The sequence below is a fragment of the Bufo bufo genome, chromosome 7 (genome assembly GCF_905171765.1).
Source record: "Bufo bufo chromosome 7, aBufBuf1.1, whole genome shotgun sequence".
NCBI classification, from domain to species: Eukaryota; Metazoa; Chordata; class Amphibia; order Anura; family Bufonidae; genus Bufo; species Bufo bufo.
Window position 1 is genome coordinate 10,821,272 of NC_053395.1, and position 23,197 is coordinate 10,844,468.

A 23,197-nucleotide genomic window follows, 5' to 3' on the forward strand; every position below is an offset into this window, starting at 1 on the left:
TGCGGCTCCATTCATATCTATGGGTCTGGAGATAGCGGAGCACAGCAGTGTCATAGAGGTGAATGGAGATCTGATTGAGCATGCCCACTGCGGCTCCATCATATCTATGGGTCTGGAGATAGCGGAGCACAGCAGTGTCATAGAGGTGAATGGAGATCTGATTGAGCATGCCCACTGCGGCTCCATCATATCTATGGGTCTGGAGATAGGGGAGCACAGCAGTGTCATAGAGGTGAATGGAGATCTGACTGAGCATGCCCACTGCGGCTCCATTCATATCTATGGGTCTGGAGATAGCGGAGCACCGCAGTGTCATAGAGGTGAATGGAGATCTGATTGAGCATGCCCACTGCGGCTCCGTTCATATCTATGGGTCTGGAGATAGCGGAGCACCGCAGTGTCATAGAGGTGAAGGGAGATCTGACTGAGCATGCCCACTGCGGCTCCATTCATATCTATGGGTCTGGAGATAGCGGAGCACAGCAGTGTCATAGAGGTGAAGGGAGATCTGACTGAGCATGCCCACTGCGGCTCCGTTCATATCTATGGGTCTGGAGATAGCGGAGCACAGCAGTGTCATAGAGGTGAATGGAGCTCTGACTGAGCATGCCCACTGCGGCTCCATTCATATCTATGGGTCTGGAGATAGCGGAGCACCGCAGTGTCATAGAGGTGAATGGAGATCTGACTGAGCATGCCCACTGCGGCCCCAGGTATCTCTACTAGACTGCTGTACTCCGCTATCCCCAACAGTCCTACCTAGATAAATGGTGCTTGATTGCTCCTGTCTGATTCCTCTGGGCCCCGCACACGCACAGTGCGTAGTGGGATCGACCGATATAGATTTTTTAGAGCCGATACCGATATCCTGTGAACTTTCAGGCCGATAATTATACCGATATTCCCTATTCACCCGGATAGATCTCAGGACCTCGCACTCTCCCTGCTGTCCTGTGCATAGTGCACACATCAGCAGGGAGATCACCACGGACGGCTTCAGTAGCATCCTGGCTGCCATGGTAACCGATCGGAGCCCCGCGATTACACTGCTGGGGCTCCGATGAGAACTGCCACTGCCGCCAATGAAATTACTTAGGTTGGGGGGGGAGGACCCTGTGGCCACTGCCACCAATGACTTTAATACTGGGGGGGGGACACCGCCACCAGTGATAATTAACCTTTAATACAGATACAGGAGGCGGGTACAGCTGGCACCCGCCTCCTGTATTATCATTGGTGACACAGTAGCCAGGCTGCCTCGTTATTCTCACTGGTTCCTGTTCAGCCGACAAGATGGCCGCCCGCAGCGCTTCAGCCTTACTTTAAAAGAAAGCACAAGAAACACGTTTTTTATTTTTTTTTACAAATCTCGCTCTTTATTGCCTGAAAATAAAGCCAGTTTGAGAAGCGGCGCTGGAAGTGACACAGGCGGCCCGCACGCAGGGAGAGCTCAACATTTCTCAGTGCGCCGTGGCGGCCATGTTTAAATCTCCCAGACAAAGTGAAATTAATTCATGAAGGAAAAGAGACAGACAGAAGGTGTGAGGGGCGGCAGAGTCGTCACTCCGATCCCTACTAGAATGACGAGAACAGCGACGCTGAGGGGGGTCGATGAGAACAAATCTGGACCCAGCGCTGGAGTAGTTAATGGCAACATGAGCAGCTCCCGCTAGAGCACGGACATTGCAGTAATTACTTTGGCACAAATGACATTTACAAGGGTGGGAGGTCACATTATGGGTTAATGCAAGATGGCGGGGGTGAAGGCACAGAGTTTTAAACAGACGAGTCACCTGACACTAGTAATCGTTTCTGGTGCTGAACAAGGGCGGCCATTTTCTAGTAGACCAAGAAGGAATTAGTTGTTGAAATAAATCCCTGATTTTTATATTTTTTTCTACATTTTTAAATATTTTTTTTTTTCATTTCATAAAAAGGGGGTCATTCAAAATAGACAACTCCCTGGAGTCGTGCGACAAAACCTAAAATAAATAATTGCTGATGAACGCGGCCGTTATAAAAAAAAAAAAAAAAATGAAAAGAAAATTATATTTTACAACCACAATAGCCGATGGAGATTTAAGAAGCGCGATACGATACGAAACTTTGGAAATAAATAACGGCTATAATACATGGTTTCGCCAGTGTCCGTCCGTTACTGTGCTATTATTACAAAGAGCCTGCAGCGATCATAGTCTTCCCCAAGATGGCGGCCCAGACACGGGCGCAGTTTAAAGCCCCCTCCCCCCAACCCTAAGTGTTTAGAACTCTGTGGGTGATGGCGACAGATCACATGATGGACGATCGCAGGGTGGGGGGCTGTGCAGCTTGTGATTGCAATCTGTAAAGTAAGACCCTCGATCTGTGTATAATCTGATATATACCTCCTCGTGTATACCCCCCACCCGCCCATAGTCGTCCCCACAATGAAACCCATCTTCAAATCGACACTTCATACTCCCGGGTATCCTGCAAGAGAAAGAGACGCCAGTAGAGACGGAGGACGTGCCCCATGTACTGTATCGCTTATACAGGCATCCTCAAACTGCAAAACTACAACTCCCAGCATGCCCCAACAGCCTGCAGCAGGGCATTGTGGGAGTTGTAGTTTTACAACAGCTGGAGGGCCGCAGTTTGAGGATGCCTGGCTTATTGCAAGGCTTTCCCAAGCCTCTGAATGGCAATGCCGCCTAGTTAGGAAGTAACGGTCCCCATTGCACTACAATGGTTCAGCCCTTGTAGTGGATAATTGCCTTAATGGCCCATACCATCCATTTTTAGGGGGGGGTATTGATCATAATATCTGTTCCATGACTGGTTGCCATCTCTGCTTTCGATCTGTCTGTCTACATAACTAAGCAGATTTGCCGTTCAGGATTCTGGGAAACAATCCCCCACAGGGGCCCTATTAGTCACCCAACTTCCCCAGGCACCGATATCACACAATTTTTTTTGAAAAATAAAATGGCCGAATGGAATTTTTAACACACTCACCCCAGCCTCGTATAATGGGTTGTTGAAATCGGACTCCACAGTGATGGGGCTGTAGGAATGGGAGGCCGGGAACGAAAATCCAAACAAAGACTTGCCTTGAAACCTGCGGGAGAGACAGGGACAGTGAAGAGCTGGCCGCCATACTGAACACTGACGTGAAACCTTTCCGTGGCCAACGCCACTCCACGTGAGCGCTGATGGTCTTGCCCTTTAATACGTAACCACACCCCCAACAATGTAATCTGCATGAATTTAAATAAATGAAAGTACCGTAATAAATTATTATTCGCTTCCCCTTTTCTCATTTTGACATATGAATTTCGATTAATCCTAGTCTAGTAATCCAGTTTCCGGATTACTAGACATATATTGATAAACGTTGATGATATCACCAATGAAAGGGGCGGGGCCGTGACAACTCATTCATTCTTGTGATATAAAAGGACTTTTGTCACCAGCAGATGGAGTTGCCCTTTAAATAACTGAAAGCCCTCCACTCACTTTGTGTAATAGATGTAGATTCCGCCGATCAGCAGGATGACCAGGATGATGGGCAGGAAAATCGCCAGCGCAATGTTGCCGCCCTCCATCTGATGGGAGGGGTCTGTCGTCTGGGCAACTGGAAGAGGAAGAAAGTGGGTCACATACCTATGAGGGGGGGGACGCTCCGTCTGTGGATGCCAGGACCACCAACCTTCTAGACATGAAGATGATGATGGTTAATGGAAAGGTGGTGATTGCACTGGACTGGACAAGAGATGGAGGTGATGACATGGCGGGGATGTCACAAGTAACAGCCGCTAATTCACACCTTCCAGTTTCCTGTCGTCCAGGAGCTCCTCATATGCAACTAAAAGTGAAAGCAAGGGAAAAGAGGGTCAGTGCACGTGACAGGCCACGAACCAGCAGGGGGCAGCAGGGTTGCACTCACTTTTGCAGAGAGGAGGTTGGTTCGTCCACTGGGATGGATGCCCTGGGACGCAGATGATGGTCACTTCACCGATCAGCTCGAAGCCCTCGTAGCAGAAGAACCGGAGCGCCTCCCCGGCCTGGTAGTGGTGCTTATACAGGGTCTGGTAGCCGTTCTCAGGGACGCCCGGGTTCAGACATGGCTCGTACTTCACTAAAAATGAATTTCATAACGGGGTGACTCTCAGGAGTATAAACAGTAGATCTCTGTGGTCTCTGCTGGTACCTCAATATATAATGAAACCTCTTTGAAACAACCACACAAAATTGCAGTAAAATATGGGCTCCTAGGGGGTGGTCTTCTATGGACTGGTGTTCAAGGGGTGTGGTCTTCTAGGAGGTGGTCTCCTAGAGGAATAGTCTTCTAGGAGACGGTGTCCTGGGGGGGGGAGTTCTTCTAGGACATGGTCTCCTGGCTAGGGAAGTGGTTTTCTAGAGGAACGGTCATCTAGGAGATGGTGGTGTCCTGGGGGGTGGTTTCCTAGAGCAATGGTCTTTTAGGAGGTGGTTTCCTAGAGGAATGGTCATCTAGGAGATGGTGTCCTAGGGGTGGTCTTCTAGGAGGAGGTCTCCTAGGGGGATGATATCCTAGGGAGGTGGTATCCTAGAGAAATGTTCTTTTAGAAGATGGTGTCCTATGGGCTGGTCTCCTAGGGGTTTGGCCTTTAAGGGAGTGGTCTCCTATTGGTTGTAGTCTTTTAGGAGGATTTTTTTAGGGAGTGGTCTTCTATGGAGTGTGCTCCTAGGGTTGTGCTCTGCTATGGAGTGGTTTTCTAGGCAATAGTTTCCTAGGAAGTGGTGTTTTTACAGGTGGTTTTCTAGGGTGGGCGGTCTTTTAGGGGGTGGTCTCCTAGAGTAATGGTCTTCTAAGAGATAGTGTCCTGGGCGGGGGGGTTCTAGGAGGTGGTTTCCTAGGGGGTTAGCCTTCCTGGGGTGGTATCCTGTTGTCTTCTAGGAGGTGGTCTCCTTGGGATGTGTTCTTTAAGGGGGTGGTCTCCTAGGGGTATAGTCTTTTTTTAGGGAGTGGTCTTCTATAGAGTGGACTCCTAGGGTTGTGCTCTGCTTTCTGTGAGATGGTTTCCTAGGGGGTGGGCTTCTAGGAGGTGGCCTCTTATCGATGTGGTCTTCTAGGGGGTTGTCCTCTTAGAGGTGGTCTTCTGGGGGTGGTCTTCTCAAAGACGAGGCATAATATGTGGTGGAACTTAAAATCTGTCACAAGAAAATCTGCATAATGTGATCATCAGAAGAGTTGACACTGAGCTGTAATATGCTTAGACTTCACAGCAGACTATTTAAAATACCACAAATATCCACTAGAGGGCACCTGTAAAATGTCAGGAGCACAGAGAGCTGCAGAGAGGACTCGGGTGCCCTCTGATGATGAGGACGACCTGCCCAAGGTCACAGTGATGGCAGCAGCGTAGTTGCTGCATGTCAGGAGGCTGAGGGCACCATGGGAATCATCAGCTATAAATACAACCTGCAAGTCTGGGCATTGTGTGAACCCTGGAAAGGTCACCTGAAAATGCAGAAATAACAGTCTCCACTAGAGCAGCTGCTCTCCACACCGCAGAAAACCCACATGTGGAGCTTGTCTGATGAGCAAGGCACTCAGAGAGGCAAAGACAACATACATGCCCGATTTCCACCTTCACATATAGAATGAATCTCCATAAAGAGCAACCACTGTGTACATATAAGACATTATCCCATAATATACCCCAGAGCTGCACTCACTGTTCTGCTAGTGCAGTCACTGTGTACATACATTACTTATCCTGTACTGATCCTGAGTTACATCCTGTATTATACTCCAGAGCTGCACTCACTATTCTGCTGGTGGAGTCACTGTGTACATACATTACTTATCCTGTACTGATCCTGAGTTACATCCTGTATTATACTCCAGAGCTGCACTCACTATTCTGCTGGTGCAGTCACTGTGTACATACATTACTTATCCTGTACTGATCCTGAGTTACATCCTGTATTATACTCCAGAGCTGCACTCACTATTCTGCTGGTGCAGTCACTGTGTACATACATTACTTATCCTGTATTATACTCCAGAGCTGCACTCACTATTCTGCTGGTGCAGTCACTGTGTACATACATTACTTATCCTGTACTGGTCCTGAGTTACATCCTGTATTATACTCCAGGGCTGCACTCACTATTCTGCTGGTGCAGTCACTGTGTACATACATTACTTATCCTGTACTGATCCTGAGTTACATCCTGTATTATACTCCAGAGCTGCACTCACTATGCTGCTGGTGGAGTCACTGTGTACATACATTACTTATCCTGTACTGATCCTGAGTTACATCCTGTATTATACTCCAGAGCTGCACTCACTATTCTGCTGGTGCAGTCACTGTGTACATACATTACTTATCCTGTACTGATCCTGAGTTACATCCTGTATTATACTCCAGAGCTGCACTCACTATTCTGCTGGTGCAGTCACTGTGTACATACATTACTTATCCTGTACTGATCCTGAGTTACATCCTGTATTATACTCCAGAGCTGCACTCACTATGCTGCTGGTGGAGTCACTGTGTACATACATTACTTATCCTGTACTGATCCTGAGTTACATCCTGTATTATACCCCAGAGCTGCACTCACTATTCTGCTGGTGGAGTCACTGTATACATACATTACTTATCCTGTACTGATCCTGAGTTACATCCTGTATTATACTCCAGAGCTGCACTCACTATTCTGCTGGTGCAGTCACTGTGCACATACATTACTTATCCTGTACTGATCCTGAGTTACATCCTGTATTATACCCCAGAGCTGCGCTCACTATTCTGCTGGTGCAGTCACTGTGTACATACATTACTTATCCTGTACTGATCCTGAGTTACATCCTGTATTATACTCCAGAGCTGCACTCACTATTCTGCTGGTGCAGTCACTGTGTACATACATTACTTATCCTGTACTGATCCTGAGTTACATCCTGTATTATACTCCAGAGCTGCACTCACTATTCTGCTGGTACAGTCACTGTGTACATACATTACTTATCCTGTATTATACTCCAGAGCTGCACTCACTATTCTGCTGGTGCAGTCACTGTGTACATACATTACTTATCCTGTACTGATCGTGAGTTACATCCTGTATTATACTCCAGGGCTGCACTCACTATTCTGCTGGTGCAGTCACTGTGTACATACATTACTTATCCTGTACTGATCCTGAGTTACATCCTGTATTATACTCCAGAGCTGCACTCACTATTCTGCTGGTGCAGTCACTGTGTACATACATTACTTATCCTGTACTGATCCTGAGTTACATCCTGTATTATACTCCAGAGCTGCACTCACTATTCTGCTGGTGCAGTCACTGTGTACATACATTACTTATCCTGTACTGATCCTGAGTTACATCCTGTATTATACTCCAGAGCTGCACTCACTATTCTGCTGGTGCAGTCACTGTGTACATACATTACTTATCCTGTACTGATCCTGAGTTACATCCTGTATTATACTCCAGAGCTGCACTCACTATTCTGCTGGTGCAGTCACTGTGTACATACATTACTTATCCTGTACTGATCCTGAGTTACATCCTGTATTATACTCCAGAGCTGCACTCACTATTCTGCTGGTGCAGTCACTGTGTACATACATTACTTATCCTGTACTGATCCTGAGTTACATCCTGTATTATACTCCAGAGCTGCACTCACTATTCTGCTGGTGCAGTCACTGTGTACATACATTACTTATCCTGTACTGATCCTGAGTTACATCCTGTATTATACTCCAGAGCTGCACTTACTATTCTGCTGGTGCAGTCACTGTGTACATACATTACTTATCCTGTACTGATCCTGAGTTACATCCTGTATTATACTCCAGAGCTGAACTCATTATTCTGTAGCTTCAGAGCTGTAATCCCAGTTTGTTCTGGTGATTCGCACTCTGGGTATTGTGGCCTTTACACCGGGTTCTGTACAGTCATCTGATGTATTACAGGTAAGTTTTTATGGGGTTTCTATCACATGACTGCTGTGACCAACATAAGAATATACTATATACAGAAGTTGGCCGATTAGGGGTCAGGGCGTCCGGCTGACCTTCCTCTGATCCAGCCTCATTCTATAAGGACACACCTGTCACAAGTGACTGAATCCCCTGAAATAAAAAACGAACTGTAAATCAATCCCTCGGAATTCCTTTGACAGACTCCATGACTACTGTATAACAGGAGGGCTGTGGATTCTGTCAGGTGACCTCTCTCAGCCAATCAGGAGGGATAAGTATCCCAGCATTGAGCCGTTCAGGACTCTGGGAAAGCTGGGTGTCGTACTTACAGACACACTTGGGGATCCTGTCGCTCCATTTGGGGGTCCCGGTGTCTCGGTTGTAACAGGTCAGGATTTCGCTTCCTTCCAGCGTGTAACCCTCATTGCAGGAATAGTGGACGTGAGAGCCAATAGGAAACCGTGGATCGAAAGCCCTACGGACACCGTTGGCGATCTCCCCGGGGTCAGCGCAGTTCAAGACTATAGAGAGGGGGGGACATTGTCATCACCTATGTATAATGACAAATAGCGACAAAGGCCAATCTCAGGGGCCCCAGAATCTGTTAGGGCCCGCTCAGTCATTGGCTGGCTCCTCAGAGGACAGACGCTCATTCACTTACTCTTCTCGCAGGTGGGAGGGGCATTGCTCCACGACAAATCCCATTGGCAGGTTAGGATGTCTGATCCGATGATGTCATACCCAGGTTCACACTGATAGGTCACCACTGTGCCACGGATGAGATCAGGGTGTGAGGACGTCTTCCATCCCGACTGTATTTCAGGTAAAGCCGAGCACGTGTCATTCCGTGGCACCTCTAGGGAGAAGAGGAAATATCTGGAAGGGCTATACGCAGTGGACAACATTGAGGAACGAGGTACCTGAGCTCTGTCACTAATTCTTACAAAATAGATAGCCTGCATCCTCTTAAAGGGGTATACCCATTCAGGATGGAGAGGACTGTGCAGCCCTGATCCATGACTCCCATCATCTGCTTCCATATCTCCAACCAATTGCATCCTCCGCATGGAGCCAGAACGAGGTCAGAGAGGGGGTCATCCTGAGATGGGAATACCCCTTTAATGCACACCTTAAGCTACATCAGGTCTTATACTCTAGTGACATCCAGAGCTGCATTCACAGTTCTGCACTCTGTCGGTGCTATGCTGTGAGACATACCCTGAACAGGAGATGAAATCCCATAATGCTCAGCATCCATGCCATGAGATGTAGCATGTTCGACATGAAAGCTCTGGACACTGCACCTCCCCAGGGTACATGAAGATGATGGAGGCCAGGCACTGGTGAATGGGGGGAGCCCAGTCAGGAGCAATCTCTACCTTTGAAATGTATGATGAATCCCTGGCTCAGACTGAACACGGGGTCATTGGGGTCAGACTGGAACTGTAGGGTCACATCATTAGCGGAGGAGAAGAGGTTAAACCGTTGGTGAACGCCCATGTACTGTCCGAGGACCCGCGCTGTGAGGTCATCACCATCATAGACCGTCAGGGCATCACTGCGCCGGATGTTCAGTCTGCAGACAGCAAGCAGAGGTGGAATAAGGTGCAAGGAAATAGATTCATCAGGGAGGTACGAGGCACCGAGAGTGAGGTCACTGGAGGGACAGCACATGTGTATTCATTGTGTATCATCTGTGTATCCTGTGTGTATCATCTGTGTATCCTGTGTGTATAGGGTGTGTATCCTCTGTGTATAGTCTGTGTGTATCCTGTGTGTATCCTCTGTGTATCCTGTGTGTATTCATTGTGTATCCTCTGTGTATAGTGTGTGTGTATCATCTGTGTGTATCATCTGTGTATCCTGTGTGTATAGTGTGTGTATCCTCTGTGTGTATCCTATGTGTATAGTCTGTGTGTATCCTATGTGTATTCATTGTGTATCCTCTGTGTATAGTCTGTGTGTATCCTATGTGTATTCATTGTGTATCCTCTGTGTATAGTCTGTGTGTATCCTATGTGTATTCATTGTGTATCCTCTGTGTATCATGTGTGTGTCCTGTGTGTATCCTGTGTGTATCCTCTGTGTATAGTGTGTGTATCCTCTGTGTATAGTGTGTGTGTATCATCTGTGTATCCTGTGTGTATCATGTGTGTATAGTGTGTATCATGTGTGTATCCTGTGTGTATCCTCTGTGTATCCTGTGTGTATCCTCTGTGTATAGTGTGTGTATCCTCTGTGTATAGTGTGTGTGTATCATCTGTGTGTATCCTGTGTGTATTCATTGTGTATCCTCTGTGTATCCTCTGTGTATCATGTGTGTATCATGTGTGTATCCTCTGTGTATCCTCTGTGTATCCTCTGTGTATCCTCTGTGTATCCTCTGTGTATAGTGTTGGGGGTAACACTCCAGACTCCTCACATCTCTATCTCCAGCAGCACCCGCCGGTCCTCCTGTACATGGATCCCCCACACACAGTCCTGGCCCTTTGCATAGTTCTGTGGCCAATCAGGAGACAGGATCACCCCGGCCGGTTCAGAGATCTCTCCACCGCACAGAGCTGGAAGAGAGAAACATAGAAACCTAGAATGTGTCGGCAGATAAGAACCATTTGGCCCATCCAGTCTGCCCAATATACTAAATACTATGGATAGCCCCCGGCCCTATCTTATATGAAGGATGGCCTTATGCCTATCCCATGCATGCTTAAACTCCTTCACTGTATTTGCAGCTACCACTTCTGCAGGAAGGCTATTCCATGCATCCACTACTCTCTCAGTAATGTAATACTTCCTTATATTACTGTTAACCCTTTGCCCCTCTAATTTAAAACTGTGTCCTCTTGTGGTAGTTTTTCTTCTTTTAAATCTTCTCTCCTCCTTTACCGAGTTGATTCCCTTTATGTATTTAAAAGTTTCTATCATATCCCCTCTGTCTCTTCTTTCTTCCAAGCTATACATATTAAGGTCCTTTAACCTTTCCTGGTAAGTTTTATCCTGCAATCCATGTACTAGTTTAGTAGCTCTTCTCTGAACTCTCTCTAGAGTATCTATATCCTTCTGGAGATATGGCCTCCAGTACTGCGCACAATACTCCAAGTGAGGTCTCACCAGTGTTCTGTACAGCGGCATAAGCACTTCACTCTTTCTACTGCTTATACCTCTCCCTATACATCCAAGCATTCTGCTGGCATTCCGTGCTGCTCTATTACATTGTCTTCCCACCTTTAAGTCTTCTGAAATAATGACCCCTAAATCCCTTTCCTCAGATACTGAGGTCAGGACTGTGTCAAATATTCTATATTCTGCCCTTGGGTTTTTACGCCCCAGGTGCATTATCTTGCACTTATCCACTTTAAATTTCAGTTTCCAGAGTTCTGACCATTCCTCTAGTTTTCCTAAATCCTTTTCCATTTGGCGTTTCCCTCTAGGAACATCAACCCTGTTACATATCTTTGTGTCATCAGCAAAAAGACAAACCTCCCATCGAGGCCTTTTGCAATATCACTTATGAAGATATTAAACAAAATCAGTCCCAGTACAGATCCCTGTGGAACCCCACTGGTAACATGACCTTGTTTTGAATGTTCTCCATTGACTACAACCCTCTGCTGTCTGTCACTCAGCCACTGCCTAATCCACTCAACAATATGGGAGTCCATGCTCAATGACTGCAGTTTATTGATAAGTCTTCTATGTGGGACAGTGTCAAAAGCCTTACTAAAATCTAGATATGCGATGTCTACTGCACCTCCACCGTCTATTATTTTAGTCACCCAGTCAAAAAAATCTATAAGATTTGTTTGACCTGATCTCCCTGAAGTAAACCCATGTTGTTTTTCATCTTGCAATCCATGGGATTTTAGATGTTCCACAATCCTATCCTTTAATAGGGTTTCCATTAATTTGCCTACTATTGATGTCAGACTCACTGGTCTATAGTTGCTCGAGAAGAGAAGAGAGTGAAGACGTCAGCGGGAGGCGCCACGCTGTACCGCTACATCATATCAATAGTGGGGTACACAACAACACGCTGACATTTGGGGTACAGGACAATGACACTGACACTTGGGGTACAGGATGATGACACTTGGGGTACAGGATGATGACACTTGGGGTACAGGATGATGACACTTGGGGTACAGGATAATGACACTTGGGGTACAGGATGATGACACTTGGGGTACAGGATGATGACACTTGGGGTACAGGATGATGACACTTGGGGTACAGGATGATGACACTTGGGGTACAGGATGATGACACTTGGGGTACAGGATGATGACACTCGGGGTACAGGATGATGACACTTGGGGTACAGGATGATGATACTAACACTTGGGGTACAGGACACTGACATTTGGGGTACCAGATGATGACACTGACACTTGGGGTACAGGATGATGACACTTGGGGTACAGGATGATGACACTAACACTTGGGGTACAGGATAATGACACTGACACTTGGGGTACAGGATGATGACACTGACACTTGGGGTACAGGATAATGACACTGACACTTGGGGTACAGGATAATGACACTGACACTTGGGGTACAGGATGATGACACTGACACTTGGGGTACAGGATGATGACACTGACACTTGGGGTACAGGATAATGACACTGACACTTGGGGTACAGGATAATGACACTGACACTTGGGGTACAGGATGATGACACTTGGGGTACAGGATGATGACACTTGGGGTACAGGATGATGACACTTGGGGTACACCCTTGTATATAAAGCCTCTGTCGGTCTCAGGGTCTCTACTATTAGTTTTGCCTTTGCTTTCGCCTCTTCTAGTCATGTGAGGGTTAATCAAGAGCCCTACATTAGTTACCATGGCAACTGGAAATTGCTAAGAAACTTGTCAGAAGTGCAGCGCCTCCTTCACGCCTCGCACATGGTGACGTATGCGAGAAGAGTCATGTGATCCTGCGTCCTGTACTGAGCATCGCCGCCCCGAAGTGTCCTAGATCCGGCAGGGTAGTCGCAGGTTTTGGGGGCACCCCATCCCTCTAATGCCAATGAGACATCCCTAATGGGGCCAGCAGTGGGTGGCATCATCTCCTGCAAGACTGGTGCCAGTCCTGTGCACTACTTACCTGGGCAAGGCACTGGCAGTATGTGGGCAGGGACATGATCTGGGACCTACCTGGTCTGTGTATGTACAGTGGAACTCCAGGGGACGGTACAGGGGGTATCTGGCGGTCTCTTACCTTTGCACACAGGCTCGCTCTCATTCCAGTGAGGGTCGGTGGGATCCACACACTCTATGACTGGGGGTCCCTGTTCCAGCATGTACCCCGCGTTACATGAGAAGGACACCAGGGTCCCCGGGGAGAAGAGGGGGTCCGTGGTGCTGAAATTACCATGAGCCAGGAAGGGTTCATAACATCGGGTCTCAGAGAACACTACAGGGACAGAAAAAGAGAGAGATGACCGACCACCAGGGGGCGCCCGTGTGCTATTACCCCACACAGCGGCACGAGCGAGGCTTCTCTACCCTTACCAGCAAACTAAGAAATCTGACACTACACTTATCACATACTGCACTTGTCTAACGCCATATTTTATGCTCCAGTCACACCCAGAGCTGCATCGCACTGGTGCTGAATTGTTCTCAGGACCTCACACCTTACTGCTGATGTCGGCTCAGTGTCCGCAAAGACCAGGCTCTGATGCAGTATATAGGATTTCACCTAAACTGTTGCGGTGCACGGAGCTGAGAGATTTGAAGAGCCAGTAACACAGAATTGGGACTGCAGCTTTGGCTGTGACTGGAGTATAAGATACAAGTTAATGTGAGTACCGGACGAGATGGAGAGAACTGTGAACTCACCTTCATAGCGCAGACTGAGGAGCAGGGGGACAGCTGGATTCTCAGACACAAGTTCGATGTACAGGGACTGGGCGTCACTCAGAAGACCCCTCTCTGGGGCATCGTCTATATCAGAATCATAGATGAGGGGGGACAAAGTGGAGCTTCCAGAGTGGACAACCAACCTGAGAGAAACCACACAGAATACGGGGTCACCATGTGTGCTGCTACGCAGTTAAAATCTATATAGTTTAATTCATATGATATTCTATATTTGGTTATATGCTCCCATCTAGTGGCCGTTTTTGGTAATGCGCTTGTTTTTCTGTTCGTTATATCTGTCATTCATTTCATTGCTCCACCCCTTCTCCTGTGTACCTCACTTCCTGTTTCTTCATACTGCTCCAGGCATTGCACAGGTACACATGTATTCTCATGTAAGCTTACAAAAGCATCATCTTTTGACCGCACAATACCGGAATCCATCTGTTCTGCTGTACTCTGTTATCTGGCTTACAGAATAAAGCAACTTTCTTGGATAAACTCGGTGTTGGTGAGTTCCAGCTATCTGATGAGGATTGTCCGCAGTGATTATATCTGCTTATACAGGCCAGGCTTAGAGGTCTCACTAGGGATAAATCGGAGTCAGAATAGTCAAAAGATGCATAGAATTCCTACAGCCTGCTGTGTATATGTGTGTGCCTAATCTGCAATCAAGCTCAGTGCCATCCGCCATCTTGTCAAAGCACATTGTCGCATAAGCTTACTGCACTTCAAGTGAATGTTGAAAACTGTTTCTCTACATTGCACTGTGTTACCTCACCTGTCTAAGCCGCTGTTCGTCTTCTTAAAGAGACAGTGCCATTTTTAGCAAAACCGTAAAAAATGTCTAGGCAAGGCTCTGAACACTCTTTTATGGGCCAATCAACGCAGATACATCATGCCTCTGAACCGGCAGACGTACAGGGAGCAGATTCTGCAGATATTACCGAACAGAGTGTAAGACCCAAACGTACAATAAAACCAACACAGAAACTCAGAGAAAACTATCAAGCCACTAGAGATGAGTTCTCCAGTAATCTGTCAGACCTCTGGGACAGAACCTCACACCGCATGTCAGTTTTGTCACACTCTAATGATCAACCAGCTGAAATAAGAGACTCTATAAATCACCTATTTGCTGTGTATGTACGCAACCAGCGGCTGTCTGCAAAATACTCAGCCTTCTTGCAGGACTCTAAAATATAGAGGATTCTTCAGTGGAACTGACCAGGACTGATGCATTGAACCAACAAAGGGATCTCGCAGTGCAAAATGCTAAGCTTAAGGTGGAGCTCCGCATTACTCAACTGGAGGAGACCAGATCTCACAGATCCGCCACAACCAAGCGCACTGCACTTTCTTCCAGATCCTCTCGTTCCAGAAGATCAACATTAAGCGACAAGTTAATAGAGGCCCGCGCTGATGCCAAATCAAAAAAGGCGCAAAGCTCCTTTACCAGAAAACAAGCAGAGATGGAAGCTTAAAGGGCATCTCGTCAAACAGAGATGGAAGCTCAAAGGGCAGCTCAACAGGCACAGATGGCAGCTCGTCATGCAGAGATGGAATCTCAAAGGGCAGCTCGACAAGCAGAGATGGCAGCTCATCAAGCCAAGATGGAAGCTCAAAGCAAAGCTCTCCAAGCAGAGGCAGATTCACAAATAAAGATTCTGCAAATGGAAAGGGAGGAAGCAGCTTCACTAGCAAGGCTTAAAGTCCTTGAACAAGCAATGGGACAAAGTACTAATTCACACTGCCTTATCCCAGCAGAACTGGAAGATCCAGCTGAACGCACCAGTGAATACGTTCTAAAGCATAACATCTGCAAAGATACAGAGTCATCTTCTGTACCTCCTACTAACAACACTGCTCTGACTCCTCTCAGCTCTATATGTCTGAGCCTCTTCAAGTCTACAATGCAAGTACATCTATGCAGCAAACCGGATCAACTCATGTCAACAACAAGGTGACTTCCGGTAATAAGCCGCAGCTCAAACCAAAGCCAGCACAAGCCTTAGAGACTACACCACAGTTAAACGCTCATGCAACATCATTTTACCCTGGTAAACCTCACCCTACATCACCAGAGAACTTTCACACCCAAGGGGTTCCACAAGTTACTTTGACACCAAGGAGTGAGAGACCAGACATAAATGACTTTGCCAGATACATGGTACGCCGTGAGCTCATTAACACCAGCCTCTCAAGGTTTGACGACTGTCCAGAGAGCTACAGGGCCTGGAGATCAACCTTCAAGGCTACTATTGCCGAGTACTCAACCTTACTGCTAAGGAAGAACTTGATTTGCTCATAAAGTGGCTGGGTCCAGAATCTGCAGGTCGTGTTAAAAGACTCAGAACAGTACATGTTGACCACCCAGATGCAGGTTTTGTTTCTGCATGGGCAAGACTTGAGCAAGCCTATGGTAGCTCTGAAGCCATAGAAAGTGCTCTATTCAAGAGACTGCAAAACTTTCCAAAAATAGGGAACAAAGACTACCGCAAGCTCCAAGATCTAAGTGACCTCCTTATGGAGCTAGAGTTGGCAAAGACTGATCCACGTCTACCTGGACTAAGCTTCCTGGACACCGCTCATGGTGTCAACCCAGTGGTGTCTAAACTGCCATACGGTCTACAAGAGAAATGGGTACAACAGGGCTCAAGATACAAAAGAGACTATAATGTATCCTTTCCTCCATTCTCATACTTCTGCAGGTTCATTAGTGATCAAGCCTGGATGAGAAACGACCACAGCTTCAGCTTCAGTGAACCCAACCTGCCTGTTTCATCCTACATAGAAACATAGAATGTGTCGGCAGATAAGAACCATTTGGCCCATCTAGTCTGCCCAATATACTGAATACTATGAATAGCCCCTGGCCCTATCTTATATGAAGGATGGCCTTATGCCTATCCCATGCATGCTTAATCTCCTCCATTGTATTTGCAGCTACCACTTCTGCAGGAAGGCTATTCCATGCATCCACTACTCTCTCAGTAAAGTAATACTTCCTGATATTACTGTTAAACCTTTGCCCCTCTAATCAAGGTATGATAATACATAATCATCAAGGTATGATAACAGAGCAGCTAAACGTAGAGACTTAAATAGCGCTATATCTGTTAAAAGGACAGACATCTCACCCTCCACAACCTCACCTACTGATCAGGGCGTTGTGGACGACAGAGATAAAGACCCTAATCGTCAGTGTCCTATTCACAAGAAGCCTCACCCTCTTAAGAAATGTGGGCTTAGGGCAAAGACTTTACAAGAGCGCAGGGAGATTCTACAGAAACTTGCCATATGCTACAAGTGCTGTGCTTCTTATAGCCATTTTGCTAAAGACTGTAAAGTTGTCACCAAGTGCACAGAATGCGGTAGCGACAGACATGTTACAGCCACGCATCCTACTCCACTTCCAGACAACCCACAACATCTTCCTACCTCCACTTCCGTCTCAAATCATGGCGGGGAGCAACAAGGTCATGCTCCAACCAAAGATAATGTCTCTTCTTCATGTACAGAAGTCTGTGAAGAAGGCAAGGACCACAAATGCTGTGCCAAGATATGCCTAGTCAAGATATACCCAAAGAGTCATCCTGAGAAAGCTGCTAGGATGTATGCCATAATAGATGAGCAACAGATCCCTTGTTAAGCCTAAATTCTTTGAGATCTTTGGCATAGAAGGTCACGCAACACCAGTGGCGTAGCTAGAAATGACTGGGCCCCACAGCAAATTTTTGAATGGGGTCCCCTCCCCCAGTAATTTTTTCGCAACCCCTTCCTTTCATGCCACCCCCATTCCTGTGGCTAGTAAAGATCGCTCTCTCAGACCAGGCCCGGCAGCTGCTCCATCCGTTTCCTACACTGTCTATAATGTGACTGTATATAATTTTATTGTGTAATACTGTTGAGGGGGCCCTGAAAAAATCCTTTAGTCCTCCTCCTCCTGGATGGGCCCCTTCTGGGTCAGGGCCCCAAAGCAGCCGTTTCCTCTGCTTTCCCTATAGTGACGCCCCTGCGCAACACCATATACTCTCAGAACCTGTTCTGGTCGTGTAGAGACCTTCGGCAGAAGGGTTGATGGATTCATGGTCTCTCATATCAACGAGGAGGAGGGCATACCCCTACCAACGTTAGTCGAGTGCGACCAGATACCAGACGAAAGAGAAGAGATTCCTACTCCAGAAGCTGCGTATCACCATCCTCATTTAAGGCACCTTGTTGATGAGATTCCTGCAATGGACAAGAGTGCTGAAATCTTAGTCCCGTTAGGAAGGGACGTACTCAGAGTACTTAAAGTACGCGATCAGTGCGATGGGTCTGACAATGCCCCTTATGCACAAAGACTTGACCTAGGCTGGGTAATAGTGGGCGATGTATGCTTGGACAGGATGTGTACGCCATCTGAGATCCACTCCTGAAAAACTTACGTGTTGGGAAACGGACGTGCATCCCATTTCAAACAGTGCCCTCACCATTATGAAGTAAAGGAGAAGCTTCTTGACATCATCCAAGTACCTGATGTTACTCTTGTCCTTTGTGATGACAACCTAGGTACCACAGTGTTTTGTACTACAAGTGAGGACAACAAAATAGCCTTGTCAGTTGAAGACAGAGAATTCATCAATATAATGGATAAGGAATTCTTTCTGGATGAGTCTAACAGTTGGGTTGCACCATTACCTCTTCGTGCTACAAGGCCCAAACTCCCAACCAATCGTGAACAGGCTTTATCCAGTTTCAACTCACTTTAACCAACACTAAAGAACAGGCCTGAAATGAAGGACCATTTCATCGCCTTTATGAAAAGGATCTTTGACAATGATCACGCCGAACCAGCGCCACCACTTGTGTCATCCACGTAAGCCAAAACAAATCAGGATAGTATTTGACTCCAGTGCCAAGCACCAAGGTGTATCCCTAAACGATGTTCTTCTCACTGGCCCGAATCTAACCAACAACCTCGTTGGCGTTAGAACCAGTTGCCATAACTGCTGATATTAAACAGATCTTTCATTGCTTCCTTGTACGCGAAGACCATATGAACTTCTTAAGGTTTCTGTGGCACCGTGACAACAACATGGACAATGAAAATACCGCATGAAAGTACATGTTTTCAGAAATGGTTCCTCACCTGCTGTTGCAACATACGGTTTACGAAGGACTGCCATTGATGGAGAAAAGGAGTATGGCGCGGATGCTCGACACTTTGTTGAGAGAGACTTTTATGTTGACGATGGACTTAAGTCTTTACCGACAGACGAAGAAGCCATAGACCTGCTCCAAAGGACACAAGGTATGCTTTCTGAGGCTAACCTCAGACTACACAAAATTGCCTCAAATAGTGAAAGCCTTTCAACCTGGCGATCATGCCACAGGGTGTAAGGACTTAAATCTGGGAATGGACATGCCACCTATACAGAGAAGTCTGGGCCTACCTGGGTGGACCTATGAATGGACACTTTCAGCTTTCAAGTCAGCTCTACAGACAAGCCATTTACCAAGCGTGGAGTTCTGTCAGTGGTAAACAGCCTATACGATCCAATGGGATTTGTGTCTCCCATCACCATACAAGGTAAAGCCTTACTTAGACAGGTCTCAGAGTCTATTAAAGATTGGGATGCTTCACTGCCATCTGACAAGCTTTCAAAGTGGGAGTCCTGGGAGCAATCTCTACACACCTTAGATGGAATCCATATACAAGGCTGCTACACCTCAGCTTCCCTTGCTACGAGCCGGAGAAAAGAGCTTCACATCTTCTCAGATGCATCTACTGAGGCCATAGCGGCTGTTGCCTACCTCAAGGTGAAAGACTCTTCTAATCAAACCCACATAGGGTTTCTGTTTGGGAAAGCTAAGTTAGCACCTAAGCCTGAGCACACAATTCCTAGGCTTGAACTTTATGGGACTGTGCTAGCTGTAAGGATTACATATTACGCGAGCTAGACATTCAGATAGATGGCACCAAATTCTACACAGACAGTAAGGTTGTTCTGGGCTACATATACAACCAGACTAAACGTTTCTATGTCGACGTCAGCAACCGTGTAGAAAGAATCAGGAAATCATCTAAACCTGAACAATGGCATTATGTCCCATCTGAAATTAATCCTGCAGATCATGCTACTAGGCCAGTGTCTGCAAGTGTATTTGCAAATTCTTCCTGGTTAACAGGTCCTGAATTCCTGCTGGATCACACAGAAGACACCACGGCTGACGTCTTCGGTCTTCTAGAACCTGACAAAGATCCAGAGAACCCAACTATCCTTACCCCAGCTACCCTGCTTACCCAGAAGCTTGGGTCCGTTCCTGTTCCACCTGGAAACTTTAAAGACGGAAATCTGTGCTTTGATCAATGGAAGTGAGTACAGAACCTTTCCAACCGCTTCTGGAATCGTTGGAAGATGGAGTATCTTTCCATTTAGGAAATGGCAACGACAGTGCCCTAACATACAAGGTAGAGATCTCGTTCTGCTAAAGGACTAGCAAGCCGAAAGAATGGAGTGGCCTATGGGACTTATTGTGAAGAGCGTTCCTAGTGATGACGGTAAGGTACGCAAAGTGGAGGAGAAAGTTGCAGGACAAGAGACTGTAAAGACTTTCATCAGGCCTATCACGGAACTTATTCTGCTCTTGCCCTTTGGAGAACTTCTTTCCTAGGCTGCTGAATCCTGCCTGAAACTTCAAGCAAGAAGTGTTTGAACTTTACTTGTCACACTTGAAGCCTTACATTTTAGTTGTTGCATTATATTCCTGTTCTCTTTATGATTTTCAGGTCCTCGGACATCAAGCAAATTACTGTTGTTTATTTGCAATTATATAACTACCGTTATGGTTTAAATAGTGACATTTTCAATGTCAGACGGGGAGTGTGCTGCTACGCAGTTAAATCTATATAGTTTAATTCATATGATATTCTATATTTAGTCATATGCTCCCATCTAGTGGCTGTTTTTTGTAATGCGCTTGTTTTTCTGTTCATGATCTGTCATTCCTTTCATTGCTCCACCCCTTCTCCTGTGTACCTCACTTCCTGTTTCTCCATACTGCTCCAGGCATTGCACAGGTACACATGTATTCTCATGTAAGCTTACAAAAGCATCATCTTTTGACCGCACAATACCGGAATCCATCTGTTCTGCTGTACTCTGTTATCTGGCTTACAGAATAAAGCAACTTCACGGATAAACTCGGTGTTGGTGAGTTCAAGCCATCTGATGAGGATTGTCCGCAGTGATTATATCTGCTCATGCAGGCCCGGCTTAGAGGTCTCACTAGGGATAAATCGCTATTACAACAATCGGAGTCAGAATACCATGAGAGCGAACACCGAGGGGAGAGGTTACAGTACTCACTGCCCTGCCCCATCCAGACTATGCGACGTGTGATTGCAAAGCATACTGGTCCATCTCCCTATGCCCCCATCTCTCTATGTACGCAGACACTGAACACCTATATACACTCACTGACCAAAAACACAGCCCCCGGATGGAGCGGTTTGATTGCTGCAGTACTGGTCCCGCAGTCATGTCTCAGGCAGATGTGTAAATTATTATAGGTCTGGTCCGATTAAGTGCTGGGTGTCGCTACAAGAGGTGGAAAATATGTCTCCCCCACTACCCTATAAAAAGGCTCTCAGAGGGAGAGAGATTAGACTGCAACTTACCTGTCATTGTCTTCATCCAGGGAAACCCTCTCAAAGTGCAGGTGAAGTCGCTGACCTTCTGACGCCTCTATCAACCAGTGGCAGCTCAAGTTATTTCCATGATGCGTCGTAACATCGGGAGATACAATACGCCCAATGGTGGCATTACGTATTACACCCCCACAAGTGGCTGAGTAACAAAAAATATTAACCCATTACTGCAAAAAGTGTCTCCTCAATATTGTATTATATCCTGTACTGATCCTGAGTGACATCCTATATTATTGCAGTTCAAATAGCCAGAGGCTAATAAGTTCCCGTTTAGGGTCTATTTTAAAACATAACATTTACTTCTTTATTAAAAGATTTATGGGAAGAAAAAAAATTATTGTCTTCAAAATAAAATGCAGCTTGGTGAGTTTTACCAAGTCGGGGCGCATGCGCCGGAGCTTAAAAAAGTTTTGTTCGTAAGTTGGTTCCCACTGCGCATGTTCCCCAACTTTGTCAAAATATCTTGGTAAAACTCACATAGAGATGCGGAACCCTCAAGGTACGGAGATGGAGTCGGGGGGCATGCGCAGTGAGGAATTACTCACGATCGAATTTGCCATGTGCCTGCACATGCGCCCCGACTTAGTGACAAGCATAGAAATGTAGAACATGAACGGAGATCCATAGGACATGCGCAGATGATCGGAGGACACCGAGATACAAGTAGAAGTCCTCACGCAAGCGCACCATCTCTGTAGACATTCACATCTGACCAGGTAATAGGATCGGAAAGGATTGGCCTGATCGCATAGCTATCACACGATTGCCGTATAAGTTATTGGACAATAGGAAAAGAAAGGTCCGCCCATGGGAGATTTAAACCCTGATTAAAATGGCAATCTTGCTGATAGTAGCTCCATTCCCCTGAAGACGCCACAGTAGTGGTGAAACATGTTGGGGGAGCTGTGACTCAGTGTCCATGTGTTAGTGCACTGCAGGCACGGAGCACATGGACACAAACGGCAGGGGGAACTCTAACCTAGTAGCAAACTAGGAAGGAAGGGAGGAAAAGGATATCATAGGAAAATAATCTTAGACAGGTATATGGAGACAGAGAGCAGATAGCTCACCATATTAACAGATAGAGGAAAGATAGAGTGATATCAGATCCCCAAAGACAGGGAAAAGAAAAAAGAGACTGCAAATAGAAGCACCAATAATGATATAAATTATCATAATACCCCAGTGCCGCAGAGCCAAGCTGCATTTAATTTTTAAGACAATAATTTTTTTTCTTCCCATAAATCTTTTAATAAAGAAGTAAGTGTTATGTTTTAAAATAGACCCTAAACGGGAACTTATTAGCCTCTGGCTATTTGAACTGCAATATTTAAATCCCGGGTCCAAAGGGTCCCTGAAGGGAAACATCCTGTATTATACTCCAGAGCTGCACTCACTATACTGCTGGTGCAGTCACTGTGTACATACATTACTTATCCTGCACTGACCCTGAGTTCCATCCTGTATTATACTCCAGAGCTGCACTCACTATTCTGCTGGTGCAGTCACTGTGTACATATATTACTTATCCTGTACTGATCCTGAGTTACATCCTGTATTATACTCCAGAGCTGCACTCACTATTCTGCTGGTGCAGTCACTGTGTACATACATTACTTATCCTGTACTGATCCTGAGTTACATCCTGTATTAT

The 23,197-nt window shown here is 46.3% G+C and overlaps 1 protein-coding gene across 1 annotated transcript in view; it reads right to left on the reverse strand.

Moving 5' to 3' along the window:
• Positions 1 to 2,439: 2,439 nt before the first annotated feature.
• The window catches only part of SEZ6L2 (seizure related 6 homolog like 2), a 43,560-nt gene continuing 22,802 nt past the window's right edge, over positions 2,440 to 23,197 (reverse strand). The window contains exons 7-18 of the mRNA XM_040440275.1: positions 21,514 to 21,682; positions 13,827 to 13,990; positions 13,204 to 13,398; positions 10,399 to 10,537; positions 9,356 to 9,552; positions 8,638 to 8,832; positions 8,306 to 8,497; positions 3,926 to 4,117; positions 3,806 to 3,844; positions 3,496 to 3,613; positions 2,995 to 3,097; positions 2,440 to 2,469 (exon numbers count right to left, since the gene is read on the reverse strand). Coding sequence (XP_040296209.1) covers positions 2,440 to 2,469; positions 2,995 to 3,097; positions 3,496 to 3,613; positions 3,806 to 3,844; positions 3,926 to 4,117; positions 8,306 to 8,497; positions 8,638 to 8,832; positions 9,356 to 9,552; positions 10,399 to 10,537; positions 13,204 to 13,398; positions 13,827 to 13,990; positions 21,514 to 21,682 — 1,733 coding nt within the window. The remainder of the gene's footprint in view (positions 2,470 to 2,994; positions 3,098 to 3,495; positions 3,614 to 3,805; positions 3,845 to 3,925; positions 4,118 to 8,305; positions 8,498 to 8,637; positions 8,833 to 9,355; positions 9,553 to 10,398; positions 10,538 to 13,203; positions 13,399 to 13,826; positions 13,991 to 21,513; positions 21,683 to 23,197) is intronic.